Raw genomic sequence first — 18,972 nt, forward strand, 5'->3', positions numbered from 1 at the left:
TGTCCGCGCAGGGGTGGGGGCGGGGTTGTTGTTGTGGTGCGCGCCGGCCCCGCCCCCTCCTCGTGGGCGGCCCCTCCCCCAGGCTTCGGCGGGGGCCCCCCCCCTTCCCCACCCCCAGCCCCATCTGTTTTCCTCGGCGCTGAGTGGATTATATTGTATGGGACTGGGGGCGGCCGCACGGCCGCGGCGGGACGGGGCGAGCGCGCGGCCCCCGCCGGCTGCCGGAGCAGCGGCCGCTTCAGCGACTCGGCCCGCCGCCCCCCGCCCGGCGCGCCTCAGCTTGTGCTCACGCCGAGCGGCGGGAGCCGCCGCGCGCTGAGAGGCGCTGCCCGCGGCCGGAGTCGGAGCGAGGGAGAGCGAGCCGAGCGGGCGGACGAGCGGGCGGGCGGGCGGGCGAGCGCGGCGGGGAGATGTGCCCGGAGGAGGGCGGCGCGGCCGGGCTGGGCGAGCTCCGCTCCTGGTGGGAAGTCCCGGCCATCGCGCACTTCTGCTCGCTCTTTCGCACGGCGTTCCGCCTGCCGGACTTCGAGATCGAGGTGAGTGGCGGGCGGGCGCTGCGCCCCGCTCCGCCGCGCTTCCTCTCCGCGGGGAGTCGCGGGCCGCCGACTTGGCGCGGAGAGCAGCGGGCGGCGAGGGGCTCGGCGGCGGGCACGAGGCGGCCGGCCGGCCGGCCCGGGCTCCCCCGCGGGCCCCGCGCGCTCTCGCCGGCGGGGGTCGAGCCTGCTTTTGTCGGCGCGGGACCCGGGGGCTCTCCCGGGACTTCGCGGGCGGCCCGAGGGCGAGAGTGCGCGCGCGCTCCCCGCCGGAGCTTCGGAGGCGGCGAGCAGCTGTTGAGGCGGGGACGGGGACGGGGACCGGGTGCGGGGTGCGGGGTGCGGGCGCACGAGCGGGGGGCCGCCGCGGCCGGGCGGGAGCGGCCCTGGGCAGGGTCGGCGTTGCTCGGGAGACGCTCGCCCGGCTGGCACTTGGCCGACTTGGGGAGGCCGGTAACTCTCGGCGCTTCCAGTCAACTTTGGGCGGGCGGGCAGGCGGGCGGGGATGGGGCCTGAGCTGCGGGCGTTCTCCTGGTGGGACCGCCTGGCGCTCACCGTCGCTCCGGACGCCGAGGCTGGGGCGGAAAGTTTGGGACCCCCCCTCTTTTTTAAACAGCCCCTCTTCTGAGGAACTTGCAGCCCTCTATGTTCGGGGAGCTCGCTCGCTCGCTCGCTCTCTGAGTTGATTTCGCCACCATTATTCCCCCCGGGCGAGCGAGGAGGAAAGGGATGGCTGTCTGGCCAGGCCGAAGGTGCTTTTCAAGACCCGAGGCTTTGTGATAACTGGACTAAAATCGCAGGGTCCTAGTGGCAGGGACAGTGGCGGGAGTGTGGGAAACGGAATGTGTAAGATGTCCCGCAGCAGCAGCAGCAGCAGCAGCAGCAGCAGCAGCAGCAGCAGCATCTCGTCTTTTCTTTTTGGGTGGAGGTGTGAAATATATGATTGGTTGGCAGGTTGAATTGCTTTCTTTCCTGTGATAATCTGTGTTGTGACTTAACCACCTTTTCCCTCGGGACAAAGGTACACGGAACTGTTGGTCAGTTTATTGTTTCCAGTTCTGTGGATGGCTTTACAATTGAAATAATCGAAATTAAAGTAATTTAATTGGAAGGTCTGGCCGTTGTGATTGCCTCTCCACCCCCACGAACCTTGCTTTTAATTTGTTGACTCCTGAGGTCTTTGCTCACCTTTATTTTTAAAGTCAGCTGTGTTTGCAGAAATATTTGCATTCTCCTATGAATGAAGCGTGGGAACTTGCTCTTGTTGCAGAGTTAATGAAATCGGGAAACTAAAAGAGCCGGGTTAGGAGAATGAAGAGGAATGTAGACTAAAACCAGGGCCACTCGATGGCTTTTGGAGGTACTCTAAAACAATGTGAGTAGGTTGGTACGTTCTCCAGGTCAGGGGCGTCTCCACGTTTTAGGAAACTGTAACTTGGGAATTTCACGAAACCTCAAAGCGTTTGTTTACAAAGTTTGAACATGGATGTAAAGAACATTTTTGTGATTAAATTTTGTAATGATATCGGACTATAAAGATAACGATGTGAGGAATCTTAAAAGGGAAGAGATGCTTAATGATTCTGACGTCCTGTGTTTCCTTTTAGTTGGTTTGAAATCCTGAGTAGTCTTAATTAAATCCTGCTGCTCAAAATGGTGGCTGCCGTGTGGGGTATTGCTTGTGACAGTGCCATATTGGGTGCTGGTAAACTTGTCCCCAGCCCCTTTTCTTTCTTCCAAGAGAAAGTAAGTGGATGTGCCAGATTACAAATTGAGTGCATTTGAAGAACACTACCGTCGGGGGGAAAAGGCCACTGTTCCAAGTCCTTGTTTTCCCATTTTGTTGGTAGAAAAATAGAGGAAACTCATTTTGCCTTAATTATACTCATCATATTTAGAGTAACCTCTAATTCCTATCCTAAGTAGTAAACTTGAGGTTTCTCAGTATTAGATGGCCTAATTCCTCACTGTCCTTCACATGGTGAATAATCAGGTCTACTTGACATGGTGTCTTTTAATTCTAGTGGTTAAAAAAAAATGTGTGGGTGTTGCTGTGTCAGGGAGTGCTAGTGGAGGGCAGAGGACAATTCCAGGGAATTGGTTCTCTCCCTCCATGTGAGAGCCCCAGGAATCAAACTCAGGTTGTCCTCAGGTTGTCAGGCACCAAGCCTGACTTCACAGGGAGTCGGCACCATCTCTGCCCCTGATTCTAGCCTTGCTTGGAAGAGACATTTTGTCAGTTAAAGTGTATGTATGTTACTTAAAAAACATTCAACACATTAATATCCTGATTCCAACATGTACATACTTTAAATACCATGAAACCGTTCCTCTCCCTTATGGAGAAGATCAGTAAAGACGTAACAAGTGATAATGACTTCCCCCTCCTTTAGTTCCTATATTTAATTTAGGGTTTTGAATAGTTATCAAAAGATGAACTATCAAACATTCTAATTTCTAAGAAGTTTAATTTTGACCCATCAACAATGAAGAATTCCCCAGATACCATCAGTAAGTTTTGTTTTTGTTTTTCTTAGGTGATCAACTAGTTTATTGATTTACAGTGCAGTGTTAGACCTTCTCTTAAAGTAAAAATATGTCAGTGCTAAGCTAGCTGTATATACCTGGTGGGCATGTGGAAAGACCCTGTAGTTCTAATTATACCTTGAAAATCTAGAAATGAGGAACATAAACTACCAAATAGTCAGAGTTGGACATCATTCCTTTAGGAAGTCAGTTTTCAGTTGTGTGAAAGATCTAATTTTATTACCCTTTTCTCCCAGGCTGAATCCTTGGATTTATAGCAAATTTAGAAAGCAGAATCCTTAAGGACTTGGTTTCTATCCAAAATGAAGCAATCTCTCAGCTGGGTGAAAGGCTGCAGGATTCTTGTTGCCATTCTGTGAGAGGTCAAGAACTCCCACTTAGAGAACAGGTCCCTAAAGTGGGGGTGTTTTTATTTTTGCATGTAAAAATATTTTTGTACTGTTAATTAACCTTAAACAGATTGTTTCTTTAAAAGAGTCCACATACTTGACTGTGTGTGTGTGTGTGTGTGTGTATGTGTTGCTGGAGATTGAACTCAGGGTCTTTATAACATGCTAGGCAGGCAATGTTATCACTCAACAGGATTGAACTCAGGGTCTTTATAACATGCTAGGCAGGCAATGTTATCACTCAACAGTCTTTCCCAGCCCTTTTCTTTTTCTTCCTTTTCTTCTTCTTTTTTTTTTTTTTCAAGACAGGGTTTTTTCTGTATTCCTGGATGTCTTGGAACCCCCTCTGTAGACCAGGCTGGCCTCCACCTGCCTCTGCCTCCTAAGTGCTGGGATTAAAGTCATACACCACTATACCCTGCTTTTTGCTTTTTTTTTTTTTTTTTTTTTTAAACCACTATGTTGCTGCCCTTAAATAATGGCTCCAAAATAATCAGAACAAAATTCAGAGGATACTATAACAATGCTTTCAGTTGTTCCAGATTCTTAGTTGTTTTAGATAGGAGTGTATGTAGCTCAGGGGTGAGCACTTGCTAGAACACCCAAAGTTGCCATAATTCCTCCCCCCCCCCTCTTTTTTTTGAGACAGGGTTTCTCTGTGTAGCTCTGGCTGTCCTGGAACTCACTCTGTAGACCAGTCTGGCCTCGAACTCAGAGATCCACCTGCCTCCGAGTGCCTGGGATTAAAGGCGTGAGCCATCACTGCCTGGCATCCCTTGGTTTTTAAAAACAATACATGATTATTATGTAAAGCTTAAGTTTTTGCAAAATATAAATAAAAGAATTAAAATAACTCAATCACCAATTGGTTTTAGGCATACTCAAAAATGGTCCCTCCTAGGGAAATAGCCAGGAATCATCTAGCCTGAAATCCCCATGTTACAAATCTGGAACCAAAGTAATCTTCCTAAATTCACAACTTTATGTCAAGGGCAAAGATGGGCCACAATCCAGTGTCTAACACCTTTTGAAAATGTCTTCAAGAATTCCAATGCAGTAGTAGAGCAGGCCTTGGCTCTAAATCCAGAAGTCTACACACTACACTTTGCCACTGCATTGGTGGTTTCCACACTCCGGTAAAAACCTGTTAACATATTTAGAAATTCCTATATTCCTGATTGGTTTGTGCTATAGATTAGGTGTGGCTTTTATTTTTCAAGAGGCTAGGGTGTAGTTAGACATGAATGAATCAAAGACATTGTATTCAGTAGTTAGTTATCATTAAATACTATATATTGTTTTTTGGTTTTTTTTTTTTTTTTTTTTTTTTTTTTTTTTGATGTAATGGGACTGAACCCAGGTTTTTGTTTTTTGTTTCTTTTAAACCCAGGGTTTTAACACATGCTAGGTATTGAGCTACAACCAACCCTACCTAGCCCTTATTTATTATTGTTTTTTAAGAGTCTCACTCGGTAGCCATGGTTGGTGAATTCAATAAGTAGCTAAGCAGGCTTCTATCCCAGTGCAGCTTCCCTAGTAGTTTGGGTTATAGGCATGAACCATCTAGTCATCAAAGCAGCTTGTAGCTGGCCTCCTTTGGCCACATTAGCTGATAATAGAATCCACAGTTATATATGATTTAGTAAAAGCCAAATATTTTGTATTTAATGTTGTATTGAATTAGATTAGTTAAGTCTGTCCTGATTTGGAACAAAGATATTTGGCCTCTTTAAAGATTTAATGGGCTGGAGAGATGGCTCAGAGGTCCTGAGTTCAATTCCCAGCAACCACATAGTGGCTCACAACCATCTGTAATGAAATCTGGCGCCCTCTTCTGTATACATAATAAATAAATAAATCTTAAAAAAAAAAAAAAGATTTAATGCTTGCTCTAAACTGAAGTATAAGGCAAGGGAGGAGATAATGGTTTTCCATAACCTTATAGAGCAGCAACTCTTGACCTGTGTGTGGGGTATGATTTGGGTTCACCCCTTAAGACCACTGAAAAACACAGACATTTACATTGAGATTCCTAACAGCAAAATTACAGTTGTGAAGTAGCAATGAAAATAATTTTGTGGTTGGGGGTCATCCCAACACGAGGAGCTGTATTAAAGGGTCTCAGCATTAGGAAGGTTGAACCGCTGTTACAGAGAGCTGGGCAGAGCTGGAGTGGTGCCTCCAAGTAGATAGTTGGAATTGTTTACATGGATTTGAGTGATTTGTATAGTAGCTGAAGTCTGATCAAATTAATTTAATTGTTTCTGTCTACCTTTCTTTCCTGAGATCCTTGTTTGTTTGTTTGTTTGTTTTTAGTCTTAATGTTTCCTGCCATGTGTCTTCTTCCTGGTTGTGGTTGTGTGTGGCTGAAGTCCCTTCCTCAGTAGCATAATGTGGGGCCAGTGTACATAGAGCTTTGTATTCTAATCTTGGTATTTCTGTTTCTAGCCTCTGTTGTGATATTTGTAATCTAAGAAATAAAGCTTGCCTGAAGATCAGAGGACAGAGCCAGCCACAGAGTTAAACATAAGAGGTCAGGCAGTGGTGGGACAACACCTTTAACCCCAGTATCCCCAGTATGTGGGAAGCACACAAGCCACCAGCACTAGGAAGGTTGAGATAGGAAGTGAAATGGCTGTGTGGAGAAAGGCATATAAAGCATGAGAGACAGGAACTAGGGCCCTTTTGGCTGAGGACTCAGAGGCATTCTGTCTGGATTCGTGGGGACAGGATCAGCTGGGGAGTTGGCAAGGTGAGAAGTGGCTGTAGCTTGTTCCTTTGTCTCTCTGATCTTTCAGCATTTACCCCAAAATCTGGCTCCAGATTTTTATTATAAGACCACTTAGGATTCGTGCAACAAGCCCCTTCATCAAGAGAATGAGCCAAGAATTATAATTAACACAAGTAATACAATTTGCTGAACTTAAAAATATGTTAGTTGTATCTGGTGTGTCCAGGGATGGGTCATATAGATTTGTTGATATAGAGGTATGAATGCTATCAGGGTGGGGATTAGAGTTAACTTTTTTTTTTTTTTTTTTTTTTTTTTTTTTTGAGACAGGGTTTCTCCGTATAGCTTTGCGCCTTTCCTGGAACTCACTTGGTAGCTCAGGCTGGCCTTGAACTCACAGAGATCCGCCTGCTTCTGCCTCCTGAGTGCCACGCCACCAATGCCCGGCCTAGAGTTAACATTTTAATCAAATTTTAAACTATTCAAAGGTTAAATGATCTGTACTGGAGTTGGTAGCTCTATCACTCTGTAGACTGAGGCTGGAAGACTGACTAGAACAGCCTAGATCAAAAAAAAGCCAAACAAGAAAGAGGAAATAGGAAAGAATAGTTTTGTCCTGATTAGGGGAATCAGAAGCTATTTCTTGATTTCAGGACCCAAGATGCCCTGGACTAGGAATTACAATTGTGTTTGTTTGGAAGTATGAGGGATCAATTCTAGGGCCTGAGCATAATCAGGCCTCTAATTGGGCCTATTCCCTCCCAGGAAACTTGGATTGTAATGGTGCCTGGAACGAGCCTTGTGACCTGGAGGAGGTTAAAGTAATGTAAGGGATGAGACATACAGTATTGTACATTTAAAAAATAGCAACTCTGCCGGGCCGTGGTGGCACACATTTTTAATCCCGGCAGAGCCAGGCGGATTTCTGTGAGTTCAAGGCCAGCCTGATCTACAGAGTGAGATGTAGGACAGACACAAAACTACAGAGAAACCCTGTCTTGGAAAAAAAAAAAAAATTCCAACTCATCCTGAGCTGCTCATAACCAGTGGGTAGAGATTACCCTCATCTTACAGATGTGGAAATTGAAAGCTTGTCAAGGCTGGGTGTTTGTACAAGGATTCCCATCTGGGTCCAGGAGCTTTTACAAGTCTCTGTTGCCACTCTGTTGCAGTTTTGTGGAGGTTTCTATCTTGAAGGCAGAGATTCCATAGTGCAAGTTAGGAGTTTCTTGGTTGACAAGATACTTTATTTTTCATTAGGTGTGTGTGTATGATGTATGTATGTGTGTGTGTGGCATATGTGGCCGTCAGAACAAGCTGGGGTGTTGGTCTTGGCCTCTCACCTTGAAGTGTCTGGTAGCTTTAAGATGTATGTTCTGGGGAATCTCACTTCAGGGCTTCAGGCTTTCAAGGCAAGCATTGTACCCACTGCGCCATCTCCTGACCCAACTCTTATTTTGTTTTTGAGACTTTTTGTTTTGTTTTGTTTTTGTTTTTCTGTGTAACCCTGGCTGTCCTGGAACTCACTTGTATAGACCAGGCTGACCTCAACTCAGAGATCCACCTGCCTCTGCCTCCCAAGTGCTGGGATTAAAGGTGTGTGTCACCACTGCCTGGTGAGACAGGCTTGTGTTTTTACTCTGTAACCCCGGCTGGCTTAGAACTTGATATAATTCTCTTGCCTTAGCCTTTGGAATGCTGAGTTATAAGTGTGAGTCCCATTGTCTGGCAGGAGATTATTTTTAAATCTTCTGCTGAAATAGTGCAAAGAGCCAAGTTAATGTAATAATTTCTGTCGACAAATGTCTATAAAGCATCTATGTGCTAGGCGGGGTACTAGCTGTTGGAGGTACAGCTATGTGTATAACACACACACATACACAAAAATACATGATCTCTGGGTGGATTAGATGCTTCAGTGGATGAAGGGGTGTGCTACCAAGCTTGAAGACGTGAGTTTGATCCTTGAACCAACATGGTAGGGGAAAATTGACGTCTTCAAGATTTTCCTCTGACCTCCACATGTTTTCAGTGGTGTGTACACACACACACACACACACACACACACACACTTTTTTTTTTTTTTTTCTGGGACAGGGTTTTCCTGTTTAGCCCTCACTGTCCTAGAACTCAAGATAATCTGCCTGCCTCTGTTCCCAAGAGTTGTGACTAAAGGCCTGAGACACAATGCACAGATAACACAAAATAAATTAATAAAAATAAAATTTAGAAAGTACTTGCCCTCTTCTTAGTGAACAAATGGTACAATATGTCACAGGGTCTAAGAAATGAAGTCTAGGGAAGCTTGAAAAGTCATGGTGGGGATGGCTACTGTAATGTAAGGGAGGGATAGGGATAGATGGCTTGCTGAGATAGCATGCGTGGACTGAGATAAGTGATTGAAAGTGATTGAAAGGTGGGTGTGATGGCACTGGAGAGGAGGCAGGTGGATCTCTTGGGTTAAGGCCAGCCAGGACTATACAAGGCCCTGTCTCAAAAATAAAACAAGTTTTATTTTTTAATTATTTTTGTGTGTATAGGTGTTTTGCCTGAATGCATGTCTGTGCCTGGTGCCCTCAGATGCCAGAAGAGGATATAGGACTCCTGGAGGCTGGAGTTACAGAATGCTGCTAGCCACCATACGGGTGCTGCAGTGAGGGCCTTGAACTCCTGAGCTATCTCTCCAGCCCCAACAGGAACAAAACAAACAAGTTTAAAGTAACTTACATTTTTTGTTTTTTCTATGATTTATTTATTTTTATTTTATGTGGTTTGATATTTTGCCTGCATGTATGTCTGTGTGAGAGTGTTGGATCCCCTGGAGGTGGAGTTACAGGCAATCGTAGGCTGCCATGTGGATGCTGGGAATTGAACCCAGGTCTTCTGGAAGAACAGCCAGTGCTCTTAATCGCTGAGCTATCTGTCCAGCCCCCTCATACAGTGTATTTAATGTAAAACATGTGTTATGTATCCTGGATTGTTCTAGAACTTGCAGCTATCATCTTATTACAGTTGTGTACTATTTTGGTCCATAGACATCCTTTTTTAAACCTTCAGCTTTCTATCTTTTGAAGAGTCAGAATCCCCTCTTTCTCAATTGAGGGAAGATAGAACAGGATGTGAGTTACAGAAGGGCAAATCCATAATGCAGTTTGGGTCCTGAAAGTGAGGGACGTCCTTTTGTAATGGAATTGTCACAGAATAATAGGCAGTCACCTTTCTGGTTGGAAACATTTTAAGAGGAGAGGCTTTCTAGCTCCCTACCCAGCCTGCCCCCCTTTCCCTTCTTTCTAACCACAAGGAGCTTCAGAGGAGAAATTGGGACCTCTTACAGTTTATAGAAAGGTTGGTTTCTCCTCTCATCCATGAAGGACACTCCATGTTGGTTTGGTATTGGCTTGCCTTATAACTGATGGTAAATGCTTCATTTTCTGGAACACAATTAGGAAAGCCTAAAATTCAACCTGGGCAGTATAGCTCTTGATAGCAAAGTCTTAAGGTTGGCTTCCTAGGATGTTAAAGATCCAGAATGAGGAATTCTGGCAGTGTGGAAACCACCAATGCAGAGGCAAAGTGTAGTGTGTAGACTGCTGGATTTAGAGCCTCCCTCAGGCCAAACCCAGCTCTACCACTGCTTTTCAGTTCTTGAAGACATTTTCAAAAGGTGTTAGACACCAGAATGTGGCTCATCTTTGCCCTTGACATGAAGTTGTGATTTTAGGAAGAATACTTTGGTTCAAGATTTGTAACATGGTGATTTCAGGTTAGATGATTCCTGGCTGTGTCCTAGGAGGGACCATTTCTGAGGATGCTTTGTACCATTGACCCAAGCAAATCATCATAGGCAGCCTGGCTATTACCTATACTCTGCAAATTAATTGTACCAAATAGAAGCTGCAAATCCATACTTGTCTGGTGTTTGTAAATTATATGAATGTCTTTCTCTTTCTGTGGAAACTTGCCTGCAAATAAGCTTCTTTCATAGGAACTTCTGAAGGTTGACATTTTCATTATTTCTGTTGTTTCTCAAACTGACATAATATTTTATGTTTGAGATTTGGAGGGATTCTAGAGAAGGAGTGCCTTGAATTAGGTTATTTCGCTACTTTTGGGAGGGTTTTTTTTTTTTTTTTTTTTTTAAAGACAGGTTCTCACTGTAGTTCAGGCCAGTCTGTCACTCACCTGTGTAGTCTAGGCTGGCCTCAGGTCTGAGCTTCAAACTCAGCTCTTCCTGCTTCACTCCCCATTGCTGGGACTAAAGAAGTATGCCACCACATCTGAAGGGGGTTTTGAAGGAGTACTGCAGTGTCAGAAAGCTGGTAAACAGATATGTGGGTTAGCATTTCTCTCTAGAATGGCTCTCATTATGTAGACCAGGTTGCCCTCAAATCACAGAACTACTGCCTCTGCCTCTTCAGTGCTAGAATGAAAGGTGTGCGCCACCATACCTAATGTACTTTGGAGTGCTCTGATTTCCTTGGATGACAGAGTGAAACACTGGGCGGTGGAGGCGCACGCCTGTGATCCCAGCTCTCTGGAGACAGAGCCAGACGGATCTCTGTGAGTTCGAGGCCAGCCTGGGCTACAGAGCGAGTTCTAGGAAATCCATGGCAGTTACGTAGAGAAACCCTGTCTTGGAAGAAACAAATGAACTATTTTAACCTGTCCACCTACCTGTGGCTTTTGACTTTATTGCTGGTTGGTAGTCCTTCCTTTCTTAAAGTCTCTTCACATAGATTTGGAACCTGAGGACGGGGCAAGCACTGTCCTACTGAGCCACACCTCCAGCCTGCTGAGCCTTCTTAATACTCTCTTTTAACTTGGGCCTGGGACTTGGCCACCCTCCTTTGTTTCTATTACTCTGTTGTGCTCAACTCCTGGTGTGTCCCTAGGGCCTGCTCTGGGCATGTGTGGAGGAGGGGTAGAATTTTGGGTCTGCATTAAGGTGCTAAATCTCAGAATTCCTATAAATAAGCTGCTGTGAAGTCAGTCCCTTCTCTGCAACTTAAGGCTTTTTTTCCCTTTTCCTTTTTTTTTTTTTAAATAAACACACTTTGAATTCTTCTGTAGGCATATGATCTCTCAGAGTAATGCTCTTGTGTCCTGTGTCTTGTACTTCATTAGCCACACAGGTTTCAAATGTAATTACATAACAGTACATGAGGGCTACTATTCATTTTCCTGTTTAAAGTCTCTGACCTCATCCGACCTTTACCGGGGTCTACTTTATTCCTGTGGAGGGTTTGCTGGAGTAACTGACTGGAAATGTAGTAGAACATGTGGTCACCTTAAGTATACATTGGTACTGTGTGTGTTCTGCTTATCCCACCGAAAAGTGTGAAAATAGAGCAGTGATTTGGCCACAGTGATACCAACTATTTCACTTACTAATTCCCGTGAGCGGAGTAAGTTTGTAGGACGGAGAGAGCTGTTAAGCAGTCATGTTGACTGGGACAGTGATTGTCTTTTTTCTGGCTAGTCCCTTTAATGAACACTCCTTCCCTGAATGTTTATTGTTTCTGCAACAATGGCACTTGGGACAGGTTATTTGCCTGACAGAGAGTGTGTTAACAGATCTGCTCCTCTGGGGAATCCTTTTTCTTCTCATTTCCTTTGTGTCTCTTCTCTCATCCTCAAAGGTTATTCCTGGGTTCTTTGGGTATGCAGTTTTTGTCCTAGAGTTCCTTGTTCAGAGAACTTTGTTTTATAAAACATAGAGAATTTCACTTGGTATAATTACTGGAACTTCTGACCCATTCTTTGAGTGGTATTGGTTTGGGCTAGTATCCCATAAACATGCTGCTACTACTACTATTACTAATTATTTCACGTGTGTGTGTGTGTGTGTGTGTGTGTGTGTGTGTGTGTGTGTGTTGGGGAAGACATAAACAGAGGTCTGTGCAGGCCAGAGGTCACCTTATGGACCTTCTCAATTGCTTTTCACTTTTTTCTTAAAAAATGTTTTTTTTTAAAATATGGATATTTGTGTTTTAGCTTCCCACCTTTTAAAAAGTAAAAAAAAAGTTTTACTTTTACTTTCTTTTTAATTTAAGTGATTTATTTATTTACTTTGTTTTCCCTGACAGGGTTTCTCTGTGTAGTCCGGGCTGTCCTGGAACTCACTCGGAAGAACAGGCTGGCCTTGAATTTAGAGATGAGCCTGCCTCTGCCTCCCAAGTGCTGGGATTGAAGACATACACTACCACTGCCCTATGATTTATTTATTTTTACTGTATGTGCATTGGTGTTTTGCCTGCATGTGTCTGTGTAAGGGTGTCCCCTGGAACTGGAGTTACAGACAATTGTGAGCTGCCATGTGGTTGTTGGGAATTGAACCTGGGGTCCTCTGGAAGAGCTATCAGTGCTTTTTACCATCTCTCTGGCCCCTTATTTATTTTTGAGACATTGTTTACTATGTAGTCTGGTTGGCCTGAATTTGCTATGTAGACCAGACTGGCCTTGAATTTACAGGGATCTTTCTGCCTCTGTGTCTCAAGTGTTGGGATTCTAGGTGTGTGTAACCACAGCCAATAATAATAGTAATAATAATAGTAAAAACAGTAATAAACAATAATTTAATTTTTGATTATTAACTATAAGGTTTTTTTGTTTGGGTTTGTTTGTTTGTTTGTTTGTTTGTTTTGGAGCTGAGGACCGAACCCAGGGCCTTGCAAGCACTCTACCACTGAGCTAAATCCCCAACCCCTTGTTTATTATTGATTGATTGTCCCTCCCAGACAGGGTTTCTCTATGTAGCTTTGGAGCCTGTCCTGGAACTCTCTCTGTAGACCAGGTTGGCCTCGAACTCACAGAGATCCACCTGGCTCTGCTTCCCGAGTGCTGGGGTCACAGGCGTGCGTCACCACCGCCCAGCTATAAGTTATTATTTTTACTTTTGTTTTTGAGACAGCATCTCACTATGTGTTTCCTTAGATGTCTTGCTTCATACTCATAGAGATCCACCTGCCTCTGTTTCCGGTGTGCAAGGATTAAAAGTGTATATCATTACTCCATCTTATTATTGCTATTTTAAATTTATTTTGTGTGCCCGTTCACATGCCATAGCCTATGTATGGAGGACAGAATTCAACTTTCTGGACTCAGTTTTTTCCTTCCACATGTTTGTCCTTGGGATAGAATTCAGGTCACCAGGGTTAGTAGTTAGTATGTTAACTTGCTGAACCATCTCCCTGGCTCCCTTTTTTAAAAATTTATTTATTTATTCATTCATTTATTTATAAGCTTAATTTCAGTGGAATGTGTGGCACACACCTTTAATCTCAGCACTTGGGAAGCAGAGGCAGGTGGATCTCTGCATTGGAGACTAGCTTGGTCTGCATAGTGAGTTCTAGGACAGCCAGGACTACAAAGAAAAAAAAAGACTTAAATTATTATGTATATGTGTGTCTATATGTGCATTATGAGTACAGCTACCCTCGGAGAGCAGAAGATGGCATTGGATTCCCTTGGAGCTTGGTGGTACAGGCAGTTGTGAGCTGTGCATTTTGGGTGCTGGGAACTGAATTTGAGTCCTGTGCAAGAGCATTAGGTTCTCTGTAGACAGATTTTTCTTTGGGTCAGTTCACAAAAAATGATGTGGAGATATTTAATTATAAAAGTTCAGCCTATAGCTTAGCTTGCCCTACTAGCTCTTATAACTTAAATTAACCCATTTCTATTCATCTGCATGTTGCCACGTCACTCACTGGCTTTTACCTCTCCTACATGTCTTGTTCCTTCGCATCAGGCTGGCAACTCCACTTTTCTTCTTCCCAGAGCTCTCCATCCAGAAGAAGTCTGTGTTATACCTCCTGCCTAGCTATTGGCTGTTTAGCTTTCATAATTAATAATGAATCTCCATGTCGGAGCTTTTTTTGTGAACTGGCAGCCCAAAGAAAAATTCCTCTACAAATGGCACCCAATGTGGGGCTGATAAATCTTTACACATTATAATCAAATATCTCACATCGGTTCTTAACCACTTGAGCTATCTTTCTAGCTTCCCTATCCTTAAGAATTGTTTTAAAAGTACTTTATTTATTTACTTGGGGATAGACACATGTCACGGTGCATGTGTAGAACGGTCAGAGGATATTTATGGGAGTGGGTTCTCCCATTGTACCATGTAAGGTCCCAGAGATTGAATTTAAGTTGTCAGGCAAGTACCTGCTAAGCCATCTTGCCAGCCCCTTCTTTATTAGTATTATGTTTTTAGGCAGAGTTGAATGCAGCTCAAGTTTGCCTCAGACTTGCCATGTAGCCTAGGATTTTGTTTGGTTGGTTTTGGTTTTTTGAGACAGGGTTTCTCTGTAGTTCTGGCTGTCCTGGAACTTGCTCTGTAGACCAGACTGGACTCAAACTCAAGAAACCCACCTGCTTCTGCCTCCTGAATGTTGGGATTAAGATGTGTACCATCATTCCTGGCTCTACAAGTATAAATTTGAACACAGCTTACATTCTTTCTGCTTAATGTTGCCCTTATGAAAATTGCTGAGATTTGTGATCAAGTTGTTATTTTATTGTTTTTCTGGGGAGAGCAGTGATAATACAGTGTAAAACTTTTATTTGCAAAGCAGTTGATAGGAGAGATCAGAGACAGGTAGTTATGCTGTGAGGGAAGTGTTCCAGGACTTGGGGCTCATGCCAAGTCAGCACGGCCAGCCAGATAACAGGAGTTCTTGGTCCCCCCCCCTTTTTTTCCCCCGAGACAGGGTTTCTCTGTGTAGCTTTGTGCCTTTCTTGGAACTCGCTTTGGAGACCAGCTGGCCTCGAACTCGCAGAGAACCGTGTGCTGGGATTAAAGGTGTGCGCCACCACCGCCTGGCAGGAGTTCTCTTATGGAAGGAACCTCATTAGAAAACAAGGTTGGTAACGAGGTTGGTCGAAATGATATAGGCAGCATTGCATCAAGTCTCCATTGTCAGGCTTGTTGGCCATAATTCTTCAGGAAGCAGGCGAGCAAGGTTTTAGAATTCTGTGCCAAATGTGATGTTCTGTTTGTTTGGGGGTTTCTTTTAGACAGGATCACATGAGTCCAAGAAAGTTTCTTTTAGACAGTAACACATGAGTCCAAGAAAGTTCCTGGCCTGTGTGACAGCTCAGTGATGGATGTTAATGAGCAGTCACATGGTCACAAGATGAATTCTGCATTCCCCAATGGTGCAGGGAAGTATAGGAAAATGCCAGTGGAGAGCTGCCGTTACTTGAGACTTGGAGCAGGTTATATATGAGTGAATATGAAGGGTGGATGGAAGGTTTGAGGATCATGAGAAGGGAGGAGAGGATGGGAGGCAGGCAGAGACAGAGACTAAAAGTACTCCCCTCCCCAAAAAAAGGGGGTGGTGGGAAAAAGAATTCCCGGGGAAAAGTTTTAAAAGGATGAAGAATTACTCTCCCCCATAACTGTTATGGTGTAGGGGTGTGTGTGCATGCTCAGGTGCTGAGGGTATGCACTCACGTGTGTGGTGGGGGCCAGAAGTGGACATCAGTGTCGTCTCTTGTTCGCCACCATATTTTGGAACACAGGTGCTTGAGATCTGAACTCAGGTCCTCAGGCTCACACAGCACGCACTTGAACTCTTCAAACTCTTTCTCCAGCCTCTAGACAGTGGTTATAACAAGACAAAAGTGCAGTTAATTCCAGTTCCCAAGTAGTTAACATTTTGTCGCCATAACTGAAGAGGTCAGTTGTGAGACCCCTTTCCTTAAGAAGATCTAGCATTTGTGATTTTGTATCAATGTTTTTCTGTCTCCGGATGCTGGGGGGCAGTTACCCCATTCTAGGACTGTTGGTTTCTCAGCATTTAGATCCTTGTTGGGTAAAATGATAACTTGAGTATAGAAATTTACTTTTCTAGAATTGCACCATATTTTTTTACTTTTATTATTAGCAGGGATGTAAAAGTGTGTGTGTGCATATGCATGCAGGTGTGCACACGCTATAGTACTCATGTGAAGATTCAAGCAAAGCTTTTAGGATTCTGTTCTTTGCGCTTTTGTCATCCAGCTTGGGCTGTCCGTTTACCAGACGAGTGCTTTTACTGCTGAGCTAGCTCACCAGCCCCACTTGTGCAGTTTTAGGGTTAATTGTTGAGTTATTGAAGCTTGGAATACTTCCTTTTTTTAAGTTTCTTTCTGTTCAATATTTGTGAGACTACTGCTTTTTTATTGTTTGTTTTTGAGACTGAGCCTCACTGTGTAGTTCCTGGTTGGCCTTGAACACAGCCATCTTCAACCATTTTATACCTCAAAGGCATTGTCTTATATAGCCATAGTACAGTTATTAAAGTCAAGGAATTAAAATGAGTAAGATCTATAGACAGTAGTATATCAAGTGCTGCTGGTTGGCTTAATATGTGCAATTTATATAACAATATATAAATTGTCATAAAACAACAACTCAGGTGCGCTTCATACTTGCTGTGTAGCCAAGGACCACCTTAAATTTTGACTCTCCTGCTTCTGTTTCTTCAGTGCTGAAATTTACAGGCATGTATTTGATTTTTATTGTTGTTTTGAGACAGGTTTCTCTGTTTAACAGCCCTGGCTGTCCTGGAACTCATTTTGTAAATCAGGCTACCTTTGAATTCACAGAGATTCACCTTTTTTTGCCTCTCCGGTGTTGGGATTAAAGGCATGTGCCACCACACTCAATGGCTTTTACTTTAAAAAAAAATTTTTTTTCAGGCCTCTTTTTCTATTATGTAGCTTTGGGTATCCTGGCCCAGTCTGGCTTCCAGCTCCCAAGAATCTGCCTGCTTCTGCCTCCCATAGTGCTGGGATTAAAGGTGTGTGCCATCACATCCACCTCTCATTTATCAAAACAAGGTGGAAGTGTCAGGTCTGGTGGAGTACGCATTTAATTTTGGCACTCAAGAGGCAGAGGCAGGTGGATCTTTTTGAGTTCAAGGCCAGCCAGGGCTACATAGAGAGACCCCAAAACAAATGAACAAAGAAACAGACAAAAAAGCTGATCATTTATTTATTTATTTTTAAAATTTCTTCTTGGAGCTGAGGACTGAACCCAGGGCCTTGCGCTTGCTAGGCAAGTGCTCTACCACTGAGCTAAATCCCCAACCCCGATTTTTTTTTTTAAAGTGTTTGAAGTATCAGCTCTTTTTAGTGTCCTAATATAATTAATAAATAAACTTTCTTGGAAGATTCATCTAGCCCTATTGCAGAGCTTAATTCTCATTTTTCCTTTTTGTTTTGAAGAATTTCAAGCATGCAGGGAAATTAAAAACAAATATAATCGAGCCTTTTTATGTCTTTTGACTTTAGAGTCACCAGTTATTATTGACATTTTGAGACTCTAGCTTTTGATTTCCTTTTATGAGCCAGGTTGCGAATTGACACTTCACCTTTCAATAATTTGGCATGCACGCCTGAGAATAAGAACCTTCTATTTTCACCATGGCCATCAAATCATGTTCACATTTGGCAAAGGAACAGTAAGTGTAGTAACATGTAGTTAGCAATCTATAGTCAAATATCCTGAGACATCTCAGTATTTTAGTAGATGTTTTAACCATACTTCCACCTTGGCTTTTTTATTGAGTTACAAAGGAAGCCCTTTAATTTGGGATCAGAGTTTCAGAGGGTGATTCCATGACTGTCAGGGTAGGAACAGGGCACCAGGCAGGTGCTGGAGCAGTAGCCAAGAGCTTGCTTACATTTTGAGATATGAAGTATGAAGTGAGAGAGAGGTAATTGGGAATGGCCTAGGCTTTTGAAACCTCAAAACCTGCCCCTAGTGAAAACACTTCCTCCAACAATACCACACCTCCTAATCCTTTCCAAACAGTTCCACTAACTGGGAACCAAGCATTCAAATATGTGAGCCTGGAGGCCAGTCTCGTTCCAGCCACTACAGGAAGCATACACCTGTTACCTAGCTGCGTCACTAGTTCTTTGTTCTTTATGGCTGAAAAAAAATTCTATTGCCTATATACCGTATCTTTGTTCATTCTTCTGTAGTTGGACATCTAGGTTGGTTCCACAGTTGGGCAAATGTGAATATCTTAGTTCTCCCAGGTCTACCTCCCTCCCTTGTGATCTCCCCCCAAAAAAGAAGGGAGGAGGAGGAGGAGGAGGAGGAGAAGAACAACAACAACAAAATAAAACAAAAACAAGTCCAATTTGTGTTGCCCATATTCTCACTGGAACATGCTCTAACTCCTGGTGGCCAGCCCCTTAAAGAGAACTGAGTCCTCCCCTACCCCTCTTCTTGCCAGAAGCCATTAATTGTGGAGAGCTACACTTCAGCATCCTTATCACAGTTTTTAGAAGTTTTCTTCAGGGCTGGAGAGATGGCTCAGCAGTTAATAGCACTGGCTGCTTTTCCCAGAGGACCTGGTTCAAATCCCAGGATCCACATGGCAACCCATAACTGTCTGTAACTCCAGTTCCAGAGGATCCTATACTCTCACACAGACAGACATACACCCAGGCAAAAACCAGTGCACATGAAATTAAAACCATTCTCTTCCATGGCTGTCTAGGTTGGTTCTTTTGGAATGGGGTGGGGTAGGGGTTATCACAGAAGCCTTCTATGTCTCTTCTCATCTGTGAGTCTATGTCATCAATACCACTGTAAAAGTAGCTTAGGAGAATAGTTTTTAAGTGGGTTGAAGTAAAGTTGATTATTCTCATAATAGGTAAAATGGGTAGAATGATTTATATTTCAAGTTGTAGAAACCATTAAGCCAAACGGCAACACATCCCACAGCTGATTGGAGTAACACTACTACACACGGTGCTCAAGTTCAGGACA

At 43.9% G+C, this 18,972-nt stretch overlaps 1 protein-coding gene across 3 annotated transcripts in view; it reads left to right on the forward strand.

Annotated features, from left to right (window-relative positions):
• Positions 1–397: 397 nt before the first annotated feature.
• LOC118579152 (cat eye syndrome critical region protein 2 homolog) overlaps positions 398–18,972 on the forward strand; it is a 108,157-nt gene continuing 89,582 nt past the window's right edge. For all 3 annotated transcript variants that reach the window (XM_036180262.1, XM_036180263.1, XM_036180265.1), the window contains exon 1: positions 398–536. In XM_036180262.1, coding sequence (XP_036036155.1) covers positions 411–536 — 126 coding nt within the window. In that variant the 5' untranslated portion in view covers positions 398–410. The remainder of the gene's footprint in view (positions 537–18,972) is intronic.

This window comes from Onychomys torridus, chromosome 3 (genome assembly GCF_903995425.1).
Source record: "Onychomys torridus chromosome 3, mOncTor1.1, whole genome shotgun sequence".
NCBI lineage: Eukaryota > Metazoa > Chordata > Mammalia > Rodentia > Cricetidae > Onychomys > Onychomys torridus.